Source organism: Leiobunum rupestre, chromosome 5 (assembly GCF_980474605.1).
Source record: "Leiobunum rupestre chromosome 5, qqLeiRupe1.1.hap1, whole genome shotgun sequence".
NCBI classification, from domain to species: Eukaryota; Metazoa; Arthropoda; class Arachnida; order Opiliones; family Sclerosomatidae; genus Leiobunum; species Leiobunum rupestre.
Genome location: NC_143388.1, coordinates 8,432,512 through 8,456,033, shown reverse-complemented (window position 1 = coordinate 8,456,033; position 23,522 = coordinate 8,432,512). Strand labels below are relative to the sequence as shown.

Sequence of the window (23,522 nt, the reverse complement as noted above, 5' to 3'; positions counted from 1 at the left end):
GGACCGCGGCCCGCTTATGCCAATGGTTTACGCGCTCTACATTTTGTGTTTAAGATTTAGTTTCAGTTTTCATTTCTCTAGCGGTGACTACGTTATACCACGGCCAACTTTGATACCAGATCAAAGTTGGCCATTTTTACCTCGAATTCGAAATTTCGCGCTCTCCTAGACCGAAAAAAAGTTTTTGTTTTTATGAAACCATTTTTGATACATAGAAATAGCTTTACCCACTGACATTCGATAGCTACCCCACAAAATTTTCGTTTTGAAAACGAAAACATTTGAGAGAGTTGGCCGTTTTTGGTCTATCAAAATCTGGCAGCCTTGCCTGCCTTCCGTCCTGTATATCCATACCGAATATATTTTACTAAACTGATCCATAGAAATAGAAATTAGACTAGAAGCACGATTGGATTGGGCGGGGACGTACCAGCTAGAAGGCTGCCATCAGAGTGGAATCGCGATAGTCGCTCCATCTCATGAAAACAATTTAAACTAAATAAGTAAATATGGTCACGTGGAATAACATAAAACAGATCGTAGGCAACGTATTAATTTTTTTTTATTTATCTGACATTATATTAAGTTATTTAAACAGCTTTAGGAAAATCATAAAAATCTCCAGAATCTACTATATCTACCGTGTCACCCTTAAAGTCACACGTTAACTTTGCGCAATCATTGTAAGTCTGAAATACCACAAATCATCACAGTTTAACTAAATTTTAATTATTTCAGTGTGGTTTAAAATATGCCTTGGTTTCAGTGTCTTTTATACTATCATCAGTATTAGTCAAGTCAAATTGAGTGGTTTCCGTTAGTTCACTTTTTCCGTAAGTTTTCTGAAATAACCTCTGATAAATAGGGAAACTAAATAACAATTACTAAAATTAAAAAATTGGCATACTCTAGAAGATGTAAATATCCTTTGTTCTGGAATAGATATTTTTGGGAGATCTTTCAAATTCTTGTTTTAATAAAGAAATTATTCATATTTCAGTTAGTTTTTACCTCTCCGAGGGGACAACAAAATTTCGATAATCTATCGTTTAATTAAAATCGGCCCGATTCCGTTAAAATTATAAACCAAAAAGCGAACGGTCGTTATAATACCCTCTGTAGATAATTCTTTCATTAAAATTTGCTTCGTATTATATTCAACTGATAAACTTGTACTGTAAAAAGGGTTTAATTCAATTGTGCATTGTTATAGTACTTCTAACTCACTGTTGTAACTACTTAACTTATGATATTCTGAATAAATTAAAATTAGTCGTTTCGTCTCAATTATTTTAATTATAATTAAAATTTTATACCGGGCTGGATAGAACTGGGATAACATTTTTAACAAATAACTCTAAATTGCGGAGATATATCTTTAAGGGTTATCTCGAGAAATTAATACCACTAGGGACAATTCTTCCGAGGAGAGGTATATTTTGGCTTGCCGACTTGTTTATTTCAGAATGTATAGGGTAATTTTTACTTGTGTAGGTACAGCATTTGCTTTCAAATGGTGCCTTCTATTTTGAAAGTAAATTTCATCCGGCAGAAAATGTTTACTACACACAAAGTCATATGATGTAATTGAAGATGTCCAAGGGTTTGACTCCACCAGCGAGCCGTAGACGAACCGTGAGGTATTGGTTGGGCAAATACAAATTTCTTCTCCAGGTACACTTGAATCCTCCTAGCTTCTAGTCTAATTTCTATTTCTATGAACTGATCGGCGGCGTTTTTTAACCGTTATTTTGAATTATCGACTAAGTGCAATTTATCGCATCAAAAGACGGGGATGGAAATTAGCTTTCATTTGACTCGATTTTCTCATCATTTTCATAAGGAAAACGCCCTCCGATTCTGAGCGCTATTTCGATAACTTGGTTCATTTACTTCTGGTATTTAGTGAAAGTTACCAAAAAACCAGCCTTTTTAAAGGCTAATAGTCTCAATTCACGAAAATCTTCATTGAGATCTAATCTTGGTTTATCTCGTCAGTGGTTTTTACGTTTTCAATTTTTTATCGACAAAACAAATCAAACCGATAAATTATAAACAAATTTTACTGAATAAAGAGTAAAATAGTTGAGCAATGAGCGGCAAAAACGTAAAAGAGAAGTCTTAGAAGATAGCATTCAGAAAGAGGCAATGAAACTTTTCTTGCACTCATTAGACAAAGAGGATATCAGTGATAAAGGTATTGCAGAAAACCATTGATATCTTAGTGATTGATATTAGTTTGAGTAAGGATTGTCTGCCCGTTCAGCCTAAAATCACTTCTTTTCCTAAAACTTTAATTGGTGGTAAAACCGAGGTTTCAATTCTTCTTGGTCTGAGAAATATAAAATGCTCGAATACTCCGTATGTAGTAAAGGAAAGAGTTTATTGTTTTTGTTGAAGCCATTTTTTGAGTAGTATAAACACGGGTTTTGTTATTGGGTTTTCGGATTGGAAAAATATAGCGAAACAATTTGATGAGCATTTTAGTTCACGTAAATCTTTTCACCAACAATCCTATAAGAAATACTTAGATTATTTAGAATCTACTAAATCACATGGTTCAATTGCGTCTCAGGTCAATGGCCAGTATCGTAGGCTTGACGTAATTAGAAATAGAGATGTGTTATCTGCACACGTTGAAAACATAATTATCTGCGCTCAACAAGACCAAGGACAGTAGATACAGGGACGAGAAAGTGTATTGGCAGCCTCTGTTGGAATATATCACCTAAAACGACCTAAACGCAAGGAGAGTTAGTTGTAAACAAAAACAAGTTGGCAAGCCAAAATATACCTCTCCTCGGTAGAATTGTCCCTAGTGGTATTAATTTCTCGAGATAACCCTTAAAGATATATCTCCGCAATTTAGAGTTATTTGTTAAAAATATTAACCCATTTCTATCCCGCCCGGTATAAAATTTTTATTATAATTAAAATAATTGAGACGAAACGACCAATTTTAATTTATTCAGAATATCATAAGTTAAGTAGTTACAACAGTAAGTTAGACGTACTATAACAATGCACAATTGAATTAAACCCTTTTACAGAACAAGTTTATCAGTTAAATATAATACGAAGCAAATTTTAATGAAAGAAATATCTACAGAGGCTTTTTGGAATTACTCGCTTACGAAATACTTGCCGCATCTTTAACGCTCATTTTATTTCAACACTCGCCCTTGATGAAGATACCGTAGATATCTGGTAGTGGACGACTCGTTCATTTCCTGTTGACGTTGTGACGCATACCACATGAAAAAGACCAATGCCGTCCAATTTCCAATATCATATAATGACTCGCACACCCAAGAAATCATTGACTGCGTTAGAAATCGTAGATATCCAAATATCCACACCAAATGTATTTACAAGAAGCAAAAACCTTACCATCAACAAAGCACAGAGAGCCACTTGACTAACCGCCACCTCTTAAAGCAATTAACGTTAAATTATCTCCTTTGAATTAACAGAACTATATATAGGTCGTTAAGAAAGTGGACCACCCACAGGGTCTACCCTTTAACCCTCTAATCTCGGCTGACTGCGCTAAAACAAGATTTAACCTTTAAAAAATACCAGATTAGGCCTTCATAAATTCATTAATAAAAAAAGACTTTATTACCTATTATGCTTACGATGCCTGTCTTAATTTCAGTGAATCTAAGCAGCTATCGGTGGTTCTGTGGTAGAGCGCTCGACTGCCAAGCCGAATGGTCTGGGTTCGAAACTTGGGTGGCGCATTTGTTTTTAATCAATAGAGAAACGCTAAATTAGAATTTCTTCGATGCAATAATTTCAATTTCAATTCTATTTCAATTAAACCAAAATTTCGTACTCTATTAAATACGCTTCCGATAAAGCTGAAGGTCTAATTTTCAATAAGGCATAACAAGTGTCGGTGGTTGTGTGGTAGAACGTCCGCCTGTCAATCAGGAGGTCTCGGGTTCAAGTCCCGCCCGATGCGATCGCAAATTGATACTAAGACGAATACCGTGTACAACTGGTGGAAACCCTGCCATTGGACGTTGAGAGGTAGCATTACACTCAGCACTCGGTCCGTCCCAAAGTCATTAAGAAGAAGTTGGAGAGAAAACGCCCATATAAACACAACAAACTCAACATGCACATCCATCAGAACACAAACACAACAAATTCAACACTCACAACCTACGCATAAACATTACAAAAACCGTAATACACCAAACCGTCACGACGGTGAGCGAAAAAACACCATCCAAACCAAACCGCAAATGCATCCGTTAACGCTCACCGTCACACGGTGGTTTTGCCAACCCTTTGAGAAACTGCGTACGCAGTGATTACACTTTGCACCGAAAATGCGAACGCGTTCGCAGTCCTGACAGACAGACACACCCACAGACCCACCCACAGACCCACCCACAGACCCACAGACAGACACGGTCGTTGTATAACCCCTCCTAGGGGACTTTGTCCCCTCGGAGAGGTAAAAATGGCGGTCACCTAATTTTAGCGGTTCTTGACGAGGCTTAAGTGTTCAAAACAAATGGTCATTTTTTTATTTACGCTCGTAGTTTTATTTTTACCTCTCCGAGGGGACAAAGTCCCCTAGGAGGGGTTATACAACCACCGTGTCTGTCTGTGGGTCTGTCTGTCAGGCCTGCGAACGCGTTCGCATTTTCGGTGCAAAGTGTAATCACTGCGTACGCAGTTTCTAGAGACGGTGAGCGTTAACGGATTCATTTGCGGTTTGGTTTGGATGGTGTTTTTTCGCTCACCGTCGTGACGGTTTGGTGTATTACGTTTTTGTAATGTTTATGCGTAGGTTGTGAGTGTTGAATTTGTTGTGTTTGTGTTCTGATGGTTGTGCATGTTGAGTATGTTGTGGTTATATGGGCGTTTTCTCTCCAACAAGACCGAGTGCTGAGTGTAATGCTACCTCTCAACGTCCAATGGCAGGGTTTCCACCAGTTGTACACGGTATTCGTCTTAGTATCAATTTGTGATCGCATCGGGCGGGATTTGAACCCGAGACCTCCTGCTTGACAGGCGGACGTTCTACCACAGAACCACCGACACTTGTTACGCCTTATTGAAAATTAGACCTTCAGCTTTATCGGAAGCGTATTTAATAGAGTACGAAATTTTGGTTTAATTGAAATAGAATTGAAATTGAAATTATTGCATCGAAGAAATTCTAATTTAGCGTTTCTCTATTGATTAAAAACAAATGCGCCACCCAGGTTTCGAACCCAGACCATTCGGCTTGGCAGTCGAGCGCTCTACCACAGAACCACCGCTAGCTGCTCAGATTCACTGAAATTAAGACACCCATCGTAAGCTTAATAGGTAATAAAGTCTTTTTTTATTAATGAATTTATGAAGGCCTAATCTGGTTTTTTTAAAGGTTGAATCTTGTTTTAGCGCAGTCAGCCGAGATAAGAGGGTTAAAGGGTAGACCCTGTGGGTGGTCCACTTTGTTAGTTTTTTTTATTTATTTACGGGTATTATTAACGACCTATATATAGTTGTGTTAATTCAAAGGAGATAATTTAACGTTAATTGCTTTAAGAGCTGGCGGTTAGTCAAGTGGCTCTCTGTGCTTTGTTGATGGTAAGGTTTTTGCTTCTTGTAAATATATTTGGTGTGGATATTTGGATATCTACGATTTCTAACGCAGTCAATGATTTCCTGGGTGTGCGAGTCATTATATGATATTGGAAATTGGACGGCATTGGTCTTTTTCATGCGGTATGTGTCACAACGTCAACTGGAAGTTGAAATAAAATGAGCGTTAAAGATGCGGCAAGTATTTCGTAAGCGAGAAAAATACAAATACGATCTGTAGATGTTTCTTTCATTAAAATTTGCTTAGTATTATATTCAACTGATAAACATGTACTGTAAAAAGGGTTAAATTCAATTGTGCATTGTTTTAGTGAGTCTAACTCGCTGTTGTAACTACTTAATTTATAATATTCTGAATAAATTAAACTCGATTATTTCGTCTCAATTATTTAAATTAAAATTAAAATTTTATACCGGGCAGGGTTTGAACCGAGAATACGTTTTTCGTAAATAACTCTGAATTGCGGAGATATCTTTGGGGGTCGTGTCGAGAAATAAATACTTCCGAGGAGAGGTATATTTTGGCTTGCCAACTTGTTAATTTAACATCAAAATGGTAAAAACTAACTACAATAATACTGTCCATGGTGAACCACGTCTTAACAATGGCCGCGGTTTGGTTACATCTAACTCCCCGTGAATATGAAGAAGTTTAAAAACGAATTTTCTTTCGTGCTTTCTCGTCCGTGTATCTACTGTCCTTGACAAGACCTAGCGCTTAGGGGTCATAGACATAGAAATCTTATACTCCTACCTAGAATGCTAAGGTCTACGGGAGAACCTGACGCCAGGACATTTTGTAGCAACGACTAATGATTATATAGTCTTTGCCTAAGCTTCAGCCAATCAGCGGCCATTCATTGATTACGGCAAGCCGCTAGCGCCATAACATGGCGGTTAAAAATAGTAAAAGCTCAGACGATTCATACAGGATCCATCCGATCCAAGTTCGCAGAATTCCCATAGGTGTTTGCTGGAATTTTTTCACATGAACCACTTCAACGTTTTTGGGTTTTTATTTAATAATAGAGGTAAGATTTTTTGAACTTTTAGTTTTGTTTTCATATTTACGTATCATAAGGAATATTTAAATGCCATTGTGAGGAAGATAAATAAGATTTCTGTTTAAGTTCGCTTTGAAAATATTTAAGCTTAGGCCGGACATAGGCACAACTTTTAAAATAGCCGGCAATGTCAATGGCAGTTTTGGGAGAAGCAGTGACTGAAGGTCCTTAGTATTAACCTTTGTATTTAAAGGTTATTTCACATTTAAAGTAAGTAATATTATATTTATTATTAGGTTTGTAGAAACTTAGATAAACAAAAACCTTATGAAAGAGTAATTATATGATTATATCCCAGAAGCTTAGCCAAGATAAATGTCTCGCACTCTGCTTAAATTCAACATTCCACTGTTAAACAACATTAGAGATAGTTCTCAACGAATACCGATATTTACAATGCTAAATAATTTTTTTTTAAACCGGATATTGCAGTAATTTTAGTCCTAAGTTCAGTGGCGTAGCGAATTGACGTGGGGCCCAGGGTTGAACGCGAAAAAGGGGCCCCAACCCTACGTGTTTCTAAAACGCACCCATAAAGGTCAACTTAAACAAGTTCTGACTATTACTAAATTCTAAACGGTTCAGATTTTAGGTACATGTAATTTGGTTAAAATTATGACTACAAATTTACCAATTCTTAAAATTATGACGCAAAGCCCATGCAACATCACTTGCATATCCCTTTAATAATTATATATGTTGCCGCTCGAAAGATACAAAATGTAGTTTTCAAAAATCAATTCTTACCTTCGACTTCACGTGATCAATTGAGTTTAGTTCGGACATATTTTACATTTTAATGTACCCTGCTTTACCTAAAGCTTTAGTAATTTTTTCAAGGTAAAACCTATGAATTTCAAGTAGGCCTAGAAACGTAAACCACGAACTTTCTATTATAAAACATAAAAACAATGACTGAAGTCTGAAGTGCAATAAGAAATATTTTTGAAAACTACTTGTGCAGGAAAAGCAGAATATCACATTGTTTGTTATAGCCATAGAAATCTCATAGGTACTTATGTGATTTCTATGGTTATAGCTTTCTACTGTAATAATATCCAGCTTTGAATGGGTCACTACTCATAAAAATTAAATGTATAGAATAATTTATAAATTTAGACTTCCAAATATACTTAAAGAAAATTGAGCATGCTTTTCCTTCCCCCCAACCCCTCACTCAGAGTCAACCGTAAATTTCGCACTTTACTGTCTTTACACACCTTTTGCCACCGAACTTTGGAGCCCCTTTAAAGCAAGTGGCGGCTCTATAATTGCCACATGTATTATGAAAAGGCCCCTGTTATTAGAGATGGCCATGAATCTATCCGATAGAGTGTTGTCGTCTGAAACCCTGCGACGTCACCATTGTAATTTGCCTATTGATAAAAAACGGTAACTGGCATGGCGGCCAGTATTAACACTACAGCTGTGACGTTACAAGTTTTCAAAATCGTATCAGACGACAACACTCTAGGCGTGTTCCTAGGAAAAACCTGTTAACACCTCTGTAGCACTGTAAAAGCTGGGTTAATATTTGAACTCGCGGCGCCACTAGTAACACAGCTCAAGCTAGGGGAAAATTCTGACCAGCGTCGAGATGGAGCCACAATCGATATGCAAGTTGAGCCATAGAACACGCCTGTCTAGTAAGCGAAGCGTATATATAGTCTTTGGTATGAACTCAAGTGGAAACATTTGGAATTTCCCAATCCCAGGCAATTCCCTTTTTACAGGCCCTCCGTAGTGAAAGGTTGGCACCCCTCACTACTTCCTGTCTTTTTTATTTCGTTGCCCCTAAAAGGGGGAAACGAAATTATAATTTCCCTCTGAAACGGGTGTTGGTGATAGGATTACCTCGATGTGTTCATAAAGGCGCGAGCTTGGTGGAGTATGCGCTTGAGGCCAGGGGCGGCTCAAGGGCCGGGCAACCCGGGCAACTGCCCGGGGCGCCGAAATTGAATTATGCGCCTTTTTGGTTTACCAAGAATTGGATTTGTTTATAAAATTTTTAATGAAAGCATAACATAATTTAAAAAAAATCTTTAGCTAATTAGAAATACAAATCATTTTCCCAACCAAAATATCCAACATCGTCGATGAACTTTTTTTGCGACTATTTATTTAACAATAGTAAATAAACCATAAAATTAAGTTGCATAGTTCTGACGGATAAGGAATTTTCCTGGTATTTTCATTATAAACCAGGGTATATAATATGAAGAAGAAAAAGTGGTTGGGCGATACTACAAGAATAGAAGTGTGTCAGAATTTTGAGCCCGGTGTACCTAGCAACAGGGGCCATACCACCGGAGGCCTCTCCTCATAGTGCCCTACGCCAGCGTCCCCAAGCCCGGACAAGTGACAAATCCAGCATGGGTAGTAATACCGTACTACTGATGGTCGCACCTTTGACGCAAACCACTCAACCCAGCAAAAGTTGCAGCAATGAGTGGACCAATTATCACCTCGCACACGGCGGTGGGATTAAGAGTGGATGCTATAGCAACTCCAGCTGACACCCTACCTACGTACATAAAGAGTCATACCCTTTGGAGAGAGCTCCTAAAGAGGAACGACGACGGGAACACAGTGGTCCACATAACCTGGCACAACTGGCACCGTAGATCCCGGTGTGCTCCAAAAGGCCGGGAAACAGGACCACCGTGCCCTCATACGGAGGCCCGCCACCCCACAACAGGCTACCCAATCCGCCGAGGTGGCCAGTTTCCACGGACCCTCTCCGTTAGCCTGAGCCGAAGCTCAGTTTCCAGCCCAAACCTGACTGAAGTCGGAGGTGGAGGTAGGACCATTGGATCCGAGCTAACATCTCCCAGTGTGCCACCACCCTTATGGGTTACAAGAGCCGGTCCCCAACTCCCCGGTAAAGCCACCAGTTATTGCACACTCTAACCCATTTAAGGCCACAAGAATAGAAGGAAGCCCAAAGTATTAAAGTACTTCAATGAACTTGCTTGCTATTTCGTTGTCGTTTATCCAGCTTTATGATAAATAAACCAGCAGGCCGTCTTCAAAAATTCTATTGGTTTTTAGGCTCTTATGAACCTGCATTCAATATTCTAAAATGCATTTATACCGTTTTCGATGGCTAGTTCCAAAGCAGTCTATCGGTACGATTTAATCTGTCATGTGTCCGTGGTTACAGCTAGTCTCTTCTATTTTACGCGCACGCGCAGAAAGCCATTAATTAGTTTCATTTAAATAACTTTAGTTAGATAGATATTAATTACAGTCACGTTGAATTGAATTAAGATGTCCGAGAAAAAGAAGCGTTCTGGTTCTTTTTATAAAAAAAAGGAAATGAAGAGAAGTCGTTGAAGCAGAAAAGCAAGCGACAGCTTTAAAAATGTTCATAAGTGAAGGGCTGTAGGCCTTAAAAAATCCCGCAAAAATGTGTTTTAATAAAGTTGTTAAAGCAATTAATGTAAGGAATAAAAGAATTAAATTTACTAAGAACAACCCGTGAGTTAAATTATTATTAATATTATTTTTAATTTCACATATATTAACCGTGATACTATTGACTTTACACAAAGTCAGTGGTGTAGCTGACGGTCCGCAGAGCCCGCGGCGCGGGGGTGGCCCCGAGCTTCGAGAGGCCTCGCTCATCATAAAAAAATTGAAAAGGGGGCCCCATAGAGATTTTGGCGAAGGGCGTCTGAGTTCTCAGCTACGCTACTGCACAAAGTATTTAGAAAGTGATTAAAGGGATTATTTATTGTTATGAACACGGTAAATTTATAACATGGACATGGTAATGTTTTTACGGGGGGAGGGTAGTTTAATTTAGTCTCAAAATAAGAGGGGCGCCAAAAATCCCCCTTGCCCGGGTGAAAAAAAATTCTTGAGCCGGCCCTGCTTGAGGCTGTGTAATATTGTTTTTGGTTGTTATCCGTGGAAGTACGGTTATAGCTTACTTCATTTGAAACAGGTAGTTTTGTTTTTATAGTTTTAGTAGATTGATTAAATAAGTCATTTACGTTGTAATATTGTTTTTGGATTTGTCTTAATTTTTTATTCGTATTTCTATAACATTTTGATTTTTAATTTGTATTTTTATGAAATTCAATTTATATTTCTGATGAGCTTTTTTAGGATATTGAGGTTTCCTAGGGAATATTTTTGAATTGGTTTTTCAATGAACTATTTTATTATTGATAATTGTTGTTTTGAGGTATATTTTCTTATTTTTTTAAATTAAATTTCTACTTCTTGATTGGAGAACTATTTAATTGTGTTGTCAGTCACTTACCAGGACCAGTTTCGGGTCCATGTAGCGAGTGTCTATAAAAGTTATTTTTAAAGAACGCCTTTCTTCCAGGGGCTTCCCCTTTCGCTTTGTAAACAAGTGTAAAGTGTTATTTTTCAATAAAATTAATTATTATTTTAACAATGTAAGCCTTATTTACTCCATTGAAAACGCAATTCTATTTTTTAAATTTTTATAAAATAAAATCAACACGGAGGATTTGCCGCTTGTAAGAACCTTGGATTTCACCTATGTTTTATATACAGTAAACGAAATGTATTTATCAATCTCGCATTTGCGGAAGCATTCTTACCAGTTCATGTATTTCTGTTCTAACACTCTTTTACGCGCGTCTTTCCCCCCATCAAGGACCCTCCCACGATTTGCTCCACAGGCAGCTGCCATAGACGTACTGCACGTAGCTTTACCGTGGAAAGTTCTTTCCCCCAAAACTCGTTCTCTCGCGTGTAGCACGGTAATGGCGACTCCCATGAAATACGCGCGTAAAAGAATCTATAGGTGATAAGCTAGTTTTAAAAATTCCTCGAAATGAATTTAGACGAGGGAAGAGACTTGAGTTGCTCTTTGTTCGGTCCAGGGAACTAAAAAAAGGATTATCTCTCTAGGGGTCCCTCTTCGCTCGGGTCCGCGCGACCGTCGAAAACTTTCATAGCCCAATTTTCGTTTCTACCCTCCAGCAGTTCATCCCACTTTGAATGGAACACTTCTGGATATCTCGGTTCCTGTATCTTCAAGACATGCTGTCCCCTTTTCAAAACCGGCCGATCTCCCCCCCCCCCCCTGCCTAACCTTGAAAGTAATTTTGAAAACTCCCGCAAAAATACGAGGTCGCCACTATGCAGAACGTAAATATGGAATCACTTTTTAGAAAACAAGTGAGGTCAATACCGATTTTTTTTAAAGACAACAACACCATGGTCACTAGTACCAAAAGTGGATATAAAAGAGCAGCAAGAAGTTTAGGGTCAGAAACCAGACACTGGTCAGATGTAAAAACTAGGTCCAGCACATTATCAGAGCAGTAAAGACCACCGTTTCGGGTAGGGAAATCAATAATTTGAAGTAAGTTGTTATCAAGAATACATTCAAGAAAGGTCTTAGTATGACGACAGGCTAGGGGAGCTGGTACAGCAGAATTCCAATGTATTTTAGGGTAATTGAAATCACCTAGAACCAGTAGTTTAAATTAGTTCTTTTCTATCTCTATGGATGAGATCGTATTGAAAATCAACGGAGACAATTTGGGTGCCAACCAATAGCTTCCTTAATAAAACTCCTAACCCTGGTAAAATCACGGTAACTTTGGCCATGGATTAACAATTTATTAACTAATCCATGCTTTGGCCATGGCCGCCATAGTAGACGCATTTATTTTCCCAATGGGTGACGTTGCGTGACTTCGCACTGATAGGGACAAGGCAGTTGGGGGAGGTAGAACGTCACTACGCTCTATCTCACACTCCTGAAAATCCACCCACTGGGGGAAAAGCGCGCGAAATTAGCTATAACGGTACGATGTCGTGACGTTTCCCTCCCTCAAAATGGCGTCAAGTGCCTTGTCCCTATACTACTCTATACGAGGAATGCATTGGAAATTAATGGCCAATCATTGGCGGATACTATTTTTAAAATGAAAATTCAGAAGACTCCTAAATGATTTTTTCCATGAAATAATTAATGATTGGGACGTGGAAAACGGTGAATACCGTTAATTAGTATTGTAATTAACTAATTACAAAGCGACTGAAGCAATAAATTGAATTTGTTTTTTTTTTGCGCAAAACCCTACCTCTATTTTATTTTACCGCCTCTTTTAATTTTTCTGTAAAGAAAAAAAGGTAGCAGTGTACTGGTAACGTCTATGGCCCCGCCTAGTAGTCTGTGGCAGGCTTTGCCGCCGGACGACGCCAAAAATAGTTGTTTCTTTCTCGAGTTATCACAGTAGTGAAATTATAATTAAGGAAATCACTATTCTGGCAATTAATTTTTTTAGTTATCTATTGGAAATCGAACTGCATTTGAAGGTGATCATTCGGAAAACATAACGTAACTTTATTTTCGTCGAAATATAACGTAATTTAAATGAAGAACGCCTAGGCCCTGGCCTGTAAGGAAGTTCACCTACAGGCTGAGTTGCAACAAACCCTGCCGTTTTTATAATATTTTAAGAATTCTGTGTTAGAAACGGTGTATATCCATAAACAGCTATGGATAAAAAACCGCAACCAATCCCCAATGGTAGTCGTTTGACTATCGAACGGCTCAATTTTCGTCTAAGTGTTAAGCAACTTGCACTCGGGACTGTGTTGTTGCCGTTAATATCATTATTAATATGTTTCATTACCTCGATGATATTTGATTTCAAACTTGTCAATACAACAGTGTGCAAAGTAATTCCGAGTAAAGAAATTTCCATTTAGAAGTTTTACATTGCTAAAATCATTTTAACTTTTCTAGGTGTATAATTTCTGTCCATCAGTGAGTGCTATTACTGGAATATCACCCCAGAGATACTTATGGCGTATTGGGGTTGCCCTTCATAGTGCTCCGCGTATATTATTAGCTACTCTTTATCACACTTATCACGCATCTAGGGTTAAATTTATAACAGACAATCAAAAAGCTGAGAAGTATTTGGTGCTTGTTCGTGTGAACTACTGGCTATACATTGCGGAAATCATGGCTCTTGTTGGGGTTACTTATATTTCCAATAAAGAAAATTACCGTGAGTCAATAACTATCTCTGTCTTAAATAACAGTGATTGACAATGCATTCCGTTTCTTTATTTATAGCTCTTCATGAGAAGATTTTTATCATTTTTATGGCCTCTTCTATTGCCTACATGCTGACAACATGCATGGTAGTTAACATGGCAAAACATCCTGCAATGACATCCCTTGTAAGATTAATGCTCCCAATATGGTTTGATTCTTGATATTTGATAACATTTCTTTTATTTAATTAGGAACAAACATCACTCCGTGCTAAATTCTTCTTGTTTGGTATTATATCCTTGTTCTCAACAGGGCTTATGTTTTTCTTCTATAAGCATCGCTTTCATTGTGAAGAACTGGGTAAGAACATACAATATAAAATATTAAGCCAATTTTAGGATGTTAGTAGTCACATTATAAAATTCATCAGTACACGGTTCAAGTTCCTTTTCGTGTGGCTAGGTGTCATAATGCTCAATCGATTCCCCTCTATTGTGAATAACCTGCCCTTCAATTCAAATCAAGACTTATGGTATTGTGCACATATGTATCCACTTATTTCGTTTTTACTAGGCATGTGCGAGCCTTTATTTTTGGGTTTCAAACAGAGCTTCAAGCATGAAAATTTTCACTTTTAAGTATCGAGCTGAGCTTTCGAACTTTTGAACTTAGCTTAAAAAGTGGTTTCAAGTACTCATAACTGGCCATACAAGGTATTACAACAAGAAAATAGTGGACTTATGAACCGCCAAACAACTGACTGTTTCGTTTACCACATTTATAATCAGTGACCAATCAGAAACAACTAGGACTTGTACCTCAACCAATAAGAGATCTTAAGGTGGGACCAAAGGGAATTTTTTAGTAGCCAATCCCGCTATTTTTAAAAGCTCGGGAGTAGTGCCTTGGTAAGAATATTAGTTTCAAGCACTCGAAAGTTAAGCCGAGGCCTCAATTTGAGCTTTTCAACTAAAGGCGGGTTTATAAAGGAGCGAGAAAATCCAAAGAAGCTTGTGCATGAAGCCGAAAGCTGATCGACGCTATCGGAAAAAGCTTTCGGAATCTGCCTCTGCACCGTAAGCTACTGTTTACAAAAGCGCTTGTCGTGCTGAGCCCGTTGCTCAACTTGACGTGATCACATGGTGTTTTTTTTGGAATAAATGGCGGCTACAAAAAAGTCGAAAAATTGTGGTGCTGAATGCAGTTTTTTATTATTGCTTCAAAAACGAAAATTGTTAATTTTAAAAAAGATAAATAAATTAAATTAAAAAAAACAATAAATCCACGAAGGTCATAGAACGGGTTGCCTTATTATTGGTTAAATACGACCACGTGATTGCAAGCGAGAGCCGAGACCCTAGAAAAACACGCGAGAATATCAAACTGAGTTTGATGCCGCCAGCATCGGAATTCGGCGTAAGCTGTCTGCTACAGCAAGTAGGAAATCGGCTCTCACTTCTTTGTAAACGCTTACGCGGGAGCCGACGCTGACGAAAACGTTTCAGTTTCTACAAAAAGCTTCAGCTTTTCGCTTGCTTATAAATCCGCCTTAAGGCTCTTTGAGCTGATTTCCAAAGCTCGATTGAGTACCTGAACAAAATTGAGTACTCGCACATGCCTAGTTTTTAGCATATTTACCCCACATATGAATGCACTGTTGTGGACTACACTTAAAAACAAGTTTGAAAAAGTATATATTCAGACGTGGATTATTGAAAGAACCTATATTATTAGCGCCTAACGGGGGCACACGTTGGCTTTGCTCTGGTGCTGGGGGTGTGCTAAAAAAATCCCACTTACTTACATCATAACTAGTGATATCGTACCTACCGACATCGAAATCATTAAACTTAAACACTCAAAAAAAATTATTTTCATTTTTGGTGGATACGTATTTGCATTATACTGACTTGCATAAATCTGATTTTATATAGTTAAATAATAGCCCCAGCATCCCTGAGTAACCTAATTATTTTGTGTTTTTTTATCGAGTAAGTATTAAACAACAAGCTAATCATTACAGGAATGAAATGGTTTGACCTCAAACCAATTGCTACGTAATTTTATATTTAATTTTTAGTAGAGGACACTGTACACATTGATTCCCCTTTGCTGCCTTCATTTATTTAAAAAGTCATAACTCTGATTAATTAACCATTTCTGTTGACCTAGCCATCAATACGAGAAGCCTGCTTAGCTTCTGAATTTCCGTCTGCTAAGCAGACCATATGGTTTAAAATGGCAAATTAGCAGATACAAATTTAACAGCTATGTGAGCTCACATTCTTAAGGACTCGAGGACTTGAACAAGTACTAGGGTCCTAGGGAATTGGACTCGAGACTTGTGAGTACAATTCTCTAGGACTGGAACCCATAAAAAAAAGACGCGCACAACCCTAGTAATAATTAGTGCATGATAATTGATAGCTAAAAAGTAAAAAACATTAAATTTCCTGTGTACAGCTAAGCAGGGTTGACAAAAACGTGCAAAAATCTTCCAAGGGTAGAATGCGGTTTTGTCAATTTGAAGCAAGTGGAGAGTAAAACATATTACTGTGGTGGCTTGATAGATGTCAGTGTTGGCAACTAGTATATTAGGTTCAATTGGTTTGGATTTCCAAAGCCTATGTATGGGGTCAATAAACTGTCCTATATAGTCAATGGGACAGATTTTGGCGATTTAATGTACATATCTACTGCTGGTCTACCAATTTTATTTCGTAAATTATATAATATATTTGTTTGAATATAAATTAAAATATGAAAATGTAAACACTTTAACAACAGGGTGGGGTGACAGCATGGTTAGCATGCATGAGGAGCTGGGTGAAAACTCAGAACTACTGCGTGGAGTTTGCAAGTGTTGAAGTGGGTTAAATAATTAAACTATCGAGTATTCATAAAAATAATAGTTTAATGCGTTAATAATAATAAAACATACAGAAATTAAGCGGCCTCTGATGTGGGCTATAGTTAGAGAGAGTGTGAGATAAGGGTAGAATTAAATATGTGCATTATGTACAGGCGCCTCCTAGTGGTGATCTATAGTAACTCGAGTTATGTTAAAGTTTAGGGCTCCCCCTGTTACAGTTAGTTCACCCAATGGTTAAAAGAGTTTTCCCTCTAGTTCATTTCCCCTTTCCATTAAAACTTGTAAAGGTTAATAGTTAGTGTTGGGAGCTGTTGGCTAGCGTGGCATGAATGGCCTGCCACCACCCTCCTACGTAGTTTAACCTGGCCACCTGAATTAAGGCAATCTAAGAAGCTATTTTGCTTGGGCCTAGGGTGGTGCCTTGGGTATTAGCTAGAGCTGATAATTATTATTATTATTTTATTATTACATGAATGGTAGTAGGTTAAAAAAAAATTAGGTACTTTGATCCAAGATTTTTAGCCGTATAATAAAATTAAAAACATTTTGTGCAGCTGCTTTAAAAGGGTGCTATACATACAGTATTATACGGCCAAGCAGCCAATACTCTTTCTTCGAAGAAGCCACTTGCTTTAAATTACAGTTTTATGCTGTTTGGGATGAAATGAAGTAAAACTACAAAAATTAAAGAAAAATAATTTAATAAATCATGTCGTCTTCCTATTTGGAATTTGACAACAAATCAAAAGTCTAGTTACTGTTTCTATTTTAAATCTATCGTAGTTTAGCTTGAATGGTTGGCAAACTAGAGAAAATTTTTAGTGTTGAAATTTTAATATATTGCTAACATTGGGATCCGAATTAGTGTTAAAATGACCTGTTGCGGAATTTCATATAATAATTTTATATAGTTTATTGGAGGCCCGATAGTGTTTCATTATAAACCCACAAAGTGGAAAGAAAATAGTTTTTGCTACATAGTTTGAGGGACACCAGCTTTTGGTAATATCTGGCTGAAAATAAAGTAGCTTCTCCTCTTTTGTACCTTGTGATAGCCAATTGCCTGAGATTTTCAGAGCCTATTTATGCAGTTTGCAAGGGGAAACTACTAAAATTAAAACGCTGGTTTGGCCCTTCAAAATTAGGGGACAAAACCATTTTGGGTCTATTTGATTGACACGTAGTAAGGTTTATCTTGTAGATGAGACCACAATGCATCATCTTCTATGATACTTTGTTGTAGAATGAACCGAAAACTAGACTATTTAAGTAATACACAATTTATTATTGAAATGTTATGAACAATAATAGGCCTAAAATACCATTTTAACATAAAGTATATTTTAATTATATTTATTTCGCTGTTTAAAGGCCCTCGGGTCTGTTGCGATGCAGGTTATAAAAAGTAGATAATATTATATTATTATATTATTTCACTTCCACCATCTTGAAAATGGTGACCAAAAGCATTAAGGTCACAGTTCACTTTTGTTTCTATGATTATGCGTATTATAATAAATCTCAAGCTGGTAATTAAAATAAGGATTTTAGATCAGCATCTTCACTTCAAATTATCTCAATTATTACAGTCAACAGATGTTTCATAAAAAATAAAACTCATGCGGTTTATGACATGCCTTAGTAGTTTTGGATAGAGCAAATAATCCAGAACATTAATTTTATCATTTCCTCAAATTACATATCCAGCTAAAAACAAGTTTAATTGATCGCAAAAAAAAGTATCCTTTGGATTTCAAAAGCATGCAGAATTTGCCAATTTTGCGTATTAATAATCATATAGAACTAAAATGGTGGACTGAAATAGTTTTCGATAATGAAACCTCCTTAAACGTGGATTTACTAAGTTGAAGGTGATAATCTTCTGGTGTTGCTTGATGCCATTGTACATTGCTGTATTGCCCTCCTTCAAATTCATTAATTTGAAACGTTACATAATTTACTTTAAAGATTCTTCACTTGTAAAGTTATGTAAAATGCACAGAAAATTTGTACAAAATAGACCCAGATTTTTTCTTAGCTGTCTGGCCTGCTTACTAGCTTAAGGTGAATTGTGGTTTAATGTCATTAAGACCTGGATTATGTAAATTGGTTAAGTGTTACTTGAGTTAACTTATTTTAGTACTTTTGGGTGCTATTTTCCAAGATGGCAGAAGTAAAATAAATATATTTGACATATTTTTTAATCTGCTACGCTTTTTAATGATTCATTGGGCTTCTAATTAAAAATTAAATTGTGCATTTTTCTGATTAGGCTCATTTATTTCCTGGTCCGAGTAGGAGCTTTCTTTTCATTCTATGCCAAAGTATTACTATGTATTATGCCATTTTATTTAACCTACATTTGAAATGTTATTATTTGTCAATTGGTTAAATAGAACCAATTAAATTAAAACTTTCTTGCAGTCACCCTGGGTAAAACAAACTTCATCCATCGGAGAGTTAATGAGGGGTATGCGTAGGGAAAATAATGCTTACATTATAACTCTTACTATCCCATAACTTTGGTTTGTTATCTTCTGCTATTAAATTTATGAATTTTATTTGGGTCCTGGGAGTTAATGCCGATTTGAGGTTTGTCAATTAGTTACAAGAGGGTGAGACCCTATGCATATTTTGCATCATCCCTCTTTAAAAGTTTTGCAAATTACCAGAATAAATTTATTTAGAACTAGTATGTATTTTTCTTTAATAAACAATGTTTTCTTTTATCCGTAACCTCAAAGCATTCAGCTGGTTTTCTCTGTGCGAATATGTTATCTGTGCTGCTAATATGGCTTTCCACGCTACGATTGTTTGGGATATAGGAGATGACGATATATTGGTGGGCCGCTATACACTGAATAACGGTGATGTTAACCATGAGAAAAAAGATGAGTGACAAAATTGTGTGGTAGACAGGTCTGATTTCTAATTGAAATTAGAGAAAAGACAAAGAGTACAAAATACAAACATTCACAATAAACGAGAAAAATTAGATATACCCTGTAATGTGTTATAGTTTGTTTCAAATCCCCAAGTGTTTGATAAGTGGCCTGAAAAATGCCTTAACAACTTTGAAAATTGAATTTAACGGCCCTGAGTAGCGAATGATTAACAATATCACACCACTACGAGAGTACTGATCAAAACTACAGCTTAACAAAATTATAACAGCCGCACGCATTAAGTCCTTGTAACTAGCTCTCGCTGGATAATATAAGGCAATTTATTCCATGATGGTCTTTGAAGATGGAACACTTTGACAAAAGCTAACTGTTCAAGGCATTTGGGGATGACCCTAAATATTATTAATTCATTTAAATAATAATATATAATGATACTGTTGAAACATTAAATTTGTTTAAAATTTTGTCACAGGGCATCTTACGATAGCAAAATAGGCCTTATTAGGGGTAAAAATTGTTGAATTTAGAAAAGAAATAATAGATTGAACTTTTGACTGTGTAATACAAAGGTTTTTTTTTAAGAATCCCAAGATGTTGTAATTTAAAAGCAACCTTAATTTAATTTTAGAACATCTGCAAGCTTTGAAAGTACTTGCGGTATTTCAAGTACCTGGTAGGCTTTATGACAAAAGAGTAACAGTCATCCCCTTCACATTTTCATCAATTTTATAGGTACAGGGTGTGTGCATTTTTTGTCACTAAAATTAATTTCTTGCCAATTTAAAGAAAACTAACACTGTGATATAAGTGTACTTCAATAACAAAAGAGAGCATACTATAATTAAGAAATAATTGTCTGTACATTTTAAATCTATTTAAATTGTACATAATTGGTACTGGTAGCTTGTTTAAATTTCTGCTGTAATAATAAGCTAATATAATAAGTGTGAGAAACATTTTTTGTACAGTAAAAATATGTTTCTAAGGGCGTGCAAATTTTTAATATCATCAACGTATATACCAACTGTACCGAGTGGTGTCAGTTTAAATTTACGCTTTTACCACATTGAGATTTCCTAATACTATTAACTTCTCCGTTTGATCTTTCCCAGTGATGCACTAATGTCTAAGGTGGGTTTTCAAATAATCAATTCAAAGAAACGTAAAATTGATCCCATATGCTCATGCTAATTGTTGGCTTTCATTCAGATTTGTAAATAATGTAAAGCAGTAGCTTTAGGTTTGACAATTGAAGTTTCATTCTTGAATTAGTAAATTTAACCCTGAGGTTAATTCATACCCTAAGAATAAGAGATCTGAAAATCATTGCTAATTTTCAACGAATTGGTCACTACTCGCATTTTCAGTATGGATTACATTATACATACATATTACGAGAAATAACTAATAGGCTTAGTAACAAAAATTTGAAACATTATCAAATATTACTCTTTAAATTGTTTTGACTTCAAACTTGGGCAAATGTAAATGATTGTGTCTTTACGCTTGTAAACTTTGCTAAATGAAACAAAATTACCAGTAGCTTTGAATATTATCTTCCATTTTTTCTACTAATGTATTTTTAATAACAACCCAAGATAATTTATGGTTATAAGAATTTACAAAGCTCTATCGCAGTTTTGTTCTGAGCTTTTTAATAATTAGCTGAGCTTCCACTGTTTGAGAAATGTTAATTGTAGCAAACCATCAATATTGAGTTGGCTCAATTTACTCACACTAGTTTTAAAAACTTGTAATCTTTGCTGCTCAAAATAAGTCTGAAATTATTTTCTCTAGTCATATATTGTTAACTGGTCTCTATTTTACACCAATTGCGTAAAAGTACTTAATTTTATCATTTTAAAAGTCTGACTTGGCTTACTTTTTTGGTTTGCTAATACAGCAGTATATTTTGTGTTTAGTGCCAAATTTTTTTACTTATTTTTATCAAGTTTTACAAGAGTTTTCCTATTTTTATTTATTTTATAGTGGTAGTGTGTTTTAAATGTATTATTTATACTTAGTTTGTTTTGCTTTGATAACAAAGCCAATTAACTGATTTAGTCACAATTATTCTAACGTTTTTCGCTTCATATCAGTAATAAATATTTTAGTGCTGTTACTATTCACCTAAACCTATAATGCACAGTTAAATTTAAAATATTCTTTTCTGTCAAACTAAAAGGTTAATTTTCTTCATTGACTTTGAGAGATACTCTAGAATGATAAACACGCTTTATGAAAAATAATGATAATGTTTAGAAGAGTTTTAGTAACTTCGCACCGAGCTATGTAGATGTGATATAATGTATTTCAAGTGTCACCATTGGATTGCAATATTCTGCCAATTGGCTGGTGACAATGTTAAATGATATATACTTATCAGAGAATTAGATAAATTTTCCTAATAAAGTGTGAATTTTGAAGTAATATAATTAGAGGGAAATTAGCTATTAAAAATATATTATTGAAATTGACATAGTATTTCACTTAAATCTCAAAAGAACAATTTTACAGTTTTCCTATTATCCATACGTGGCATTGCTATTTATATGCAATGTAAAAACTAAAGTAGATAGTCTAAAACATATTCTTGAACATAAATTATTTTACCTATTTAAAATAAGTAAAATGATCCTATTGAGAATTAAGTGAATAAAGAATTTTTGGTATTAATGAAAGAATTGTTGAAAAAAAAGCAATCCTTAATTTTGCAGTAAGGTTGAATTTCTAATCCAATGTATATTTCCCAACCAAGAGGTATGCAGGCTCGAAATAGTTACAGTGCAAATAAAATTGTTGCAATAATTCGAGTCTTCCGTTTTAGTAGCTCTTGGTTTATATAGTCTTCCACCAAGCCAAAGTTTAATTTATGAAATTATACCCACTTTTAAAAATATGAAAGCTTGTTGATTCAAATGTTTCAATCAAAATACTCGGCGGAAATTATTTATTTCTCCCGGAAATTTTGCAGCAAAAGTGTAAAGACAATTTTGAAGATGACATCTCTGATGAATAATTCTAGAGTTATTTTGTTGCATTAGCCAACCCAATTTGGGCAGCACACTATAATTCAGAGCAATCAGACGCAATTTCTTTTTTAATTGCACCTCATTTCAGTGAGTAGCAAAAGCAATTTAAACCAAAAGCCCTAATTTTGACAAATAGTTTACAATGTAGAGTAGGGTAAAAATGACAAGCGAATCATTTGAAAAATAGCAGAAAGTGGTGTCTTTTTGTATTTGAGAAAGTGAATAATTTCCGCCTAATGACATAAAGGAAAACTCTGTTTTCAATTGTACCGACCAAATATATTGATCTTATTTATTTTTCGCTGGTACGCAGTGTTGATGTACAACAATTTTATGGCACAAATAAAACCATTGACATTTTTCTTCACAGAGTAAGTTGAATTATTTAAAATACCATGTATTTCACAGGTGATAACCCGAGTTTGCACTCTACCCTACTGGTTTATTTTTGTCATTTTATTTTGTTAAAATTTTTCAAATAATTAAAATTGCAAAACTTATTTCTCTGGCATACAAACACTTTAATAATATTTAGAACAACAATATTGAGGAACTGTATTGCAGCAAAATAATGATTTATATACAGATGAAATTATATTTGCGTATTATTTGGTAGGTTGGGTGATATTTTCAACACTGCAAATTTAAATTTTGAAACTAAAATAATCTGACAAATTTGTAATAAGCAAATTCAATAGTGGTAATAGTAAGAGGTTCAAGATCAACCATGCCTCTTTACTGTTCCAATTCAATACTTCCTAATTTTATGAAATGTGATAGAATACAACACCATAGCAGAATAAGTCTTTCATTCAAGTCATCCATAGGCACGTAATCCGTAAGGACATTCCCTACTACCTTTTTATGCAAATTATGAAATTCAGCTGGCTTAAATTTATATAAAGTCTACCCACACAAGTTTGCTAATGGTACTTAATTGAACAAGACACATTGTTTGATCAAGTATATTCTTTAAATAACCGATTAACTGCACAAAGGTAAAATATGGTTTCCTTATTTTGATTGGAATTAAGT

General features: G+C 35.7%; 1 protein-coding gene across 2 annotated transcripts; it reads left to right on the top strand.

The window, feature by feature from the left end:
- Positions 1–12,841: 12,841 nt before the first annotated feature.
- On the top strand, positions 12,842–22,928 carry LOC149943486 (post-GPI attachment to proteins factor 2-like). 2 transcript variants are annotated; one of them, XM_090175948.1, is made up of 5 exons: positions 12,842–13,352; positions 13,420–13,687; positions 13,756–13,862; positions 13,929–14,037; positions 19,294–22,928. In XM_090175948.1, exons 1-5 carry the CDS (start codon positions 13,170–13,172, stop codon positions 19,446–19,448), a joined length of 822 nt encoding a protein of 273 aa, XP_090032074.1. In that variant the 5' UTR covers positions 12,842–13,169; the 3' UTR covers positions 19,449–22,928. The 2 variants fall into 2 exon arrangements, with proteins under 2 accessions (XP_090032074.1, XP_090032075.1); XM_090175949.1 differs by lacking the exon at positions 19,294–22,928 and adding an exon at positions 17,104–17,410.
- Positions 22,929–23,522: the final 594 nt, after the last annotated feature.

Coding starts and splice junctions, on each gene's coding strand:
- LOC149943486 (XM_090175948.1), top strand. CDS start 13,170: ATGGATAAAAAACCGCAACCAATCCCCAATGGTAGTCGTTTGACTATC. Junction 13,353..13,419: donor TCAATACAACAGTGTGCAAA/GTAATTCCGAGT, acceptor TAACTTTTCTAG/GTGTATAATTTCTGTCCATC. Junction 14,038..19,293: donor CTTTCATTGTGAAGAACTGG/GTAAGAACATAC, acceptor GTAACCTCAAAG/CATTCAGCTGGTTTTCTCTG.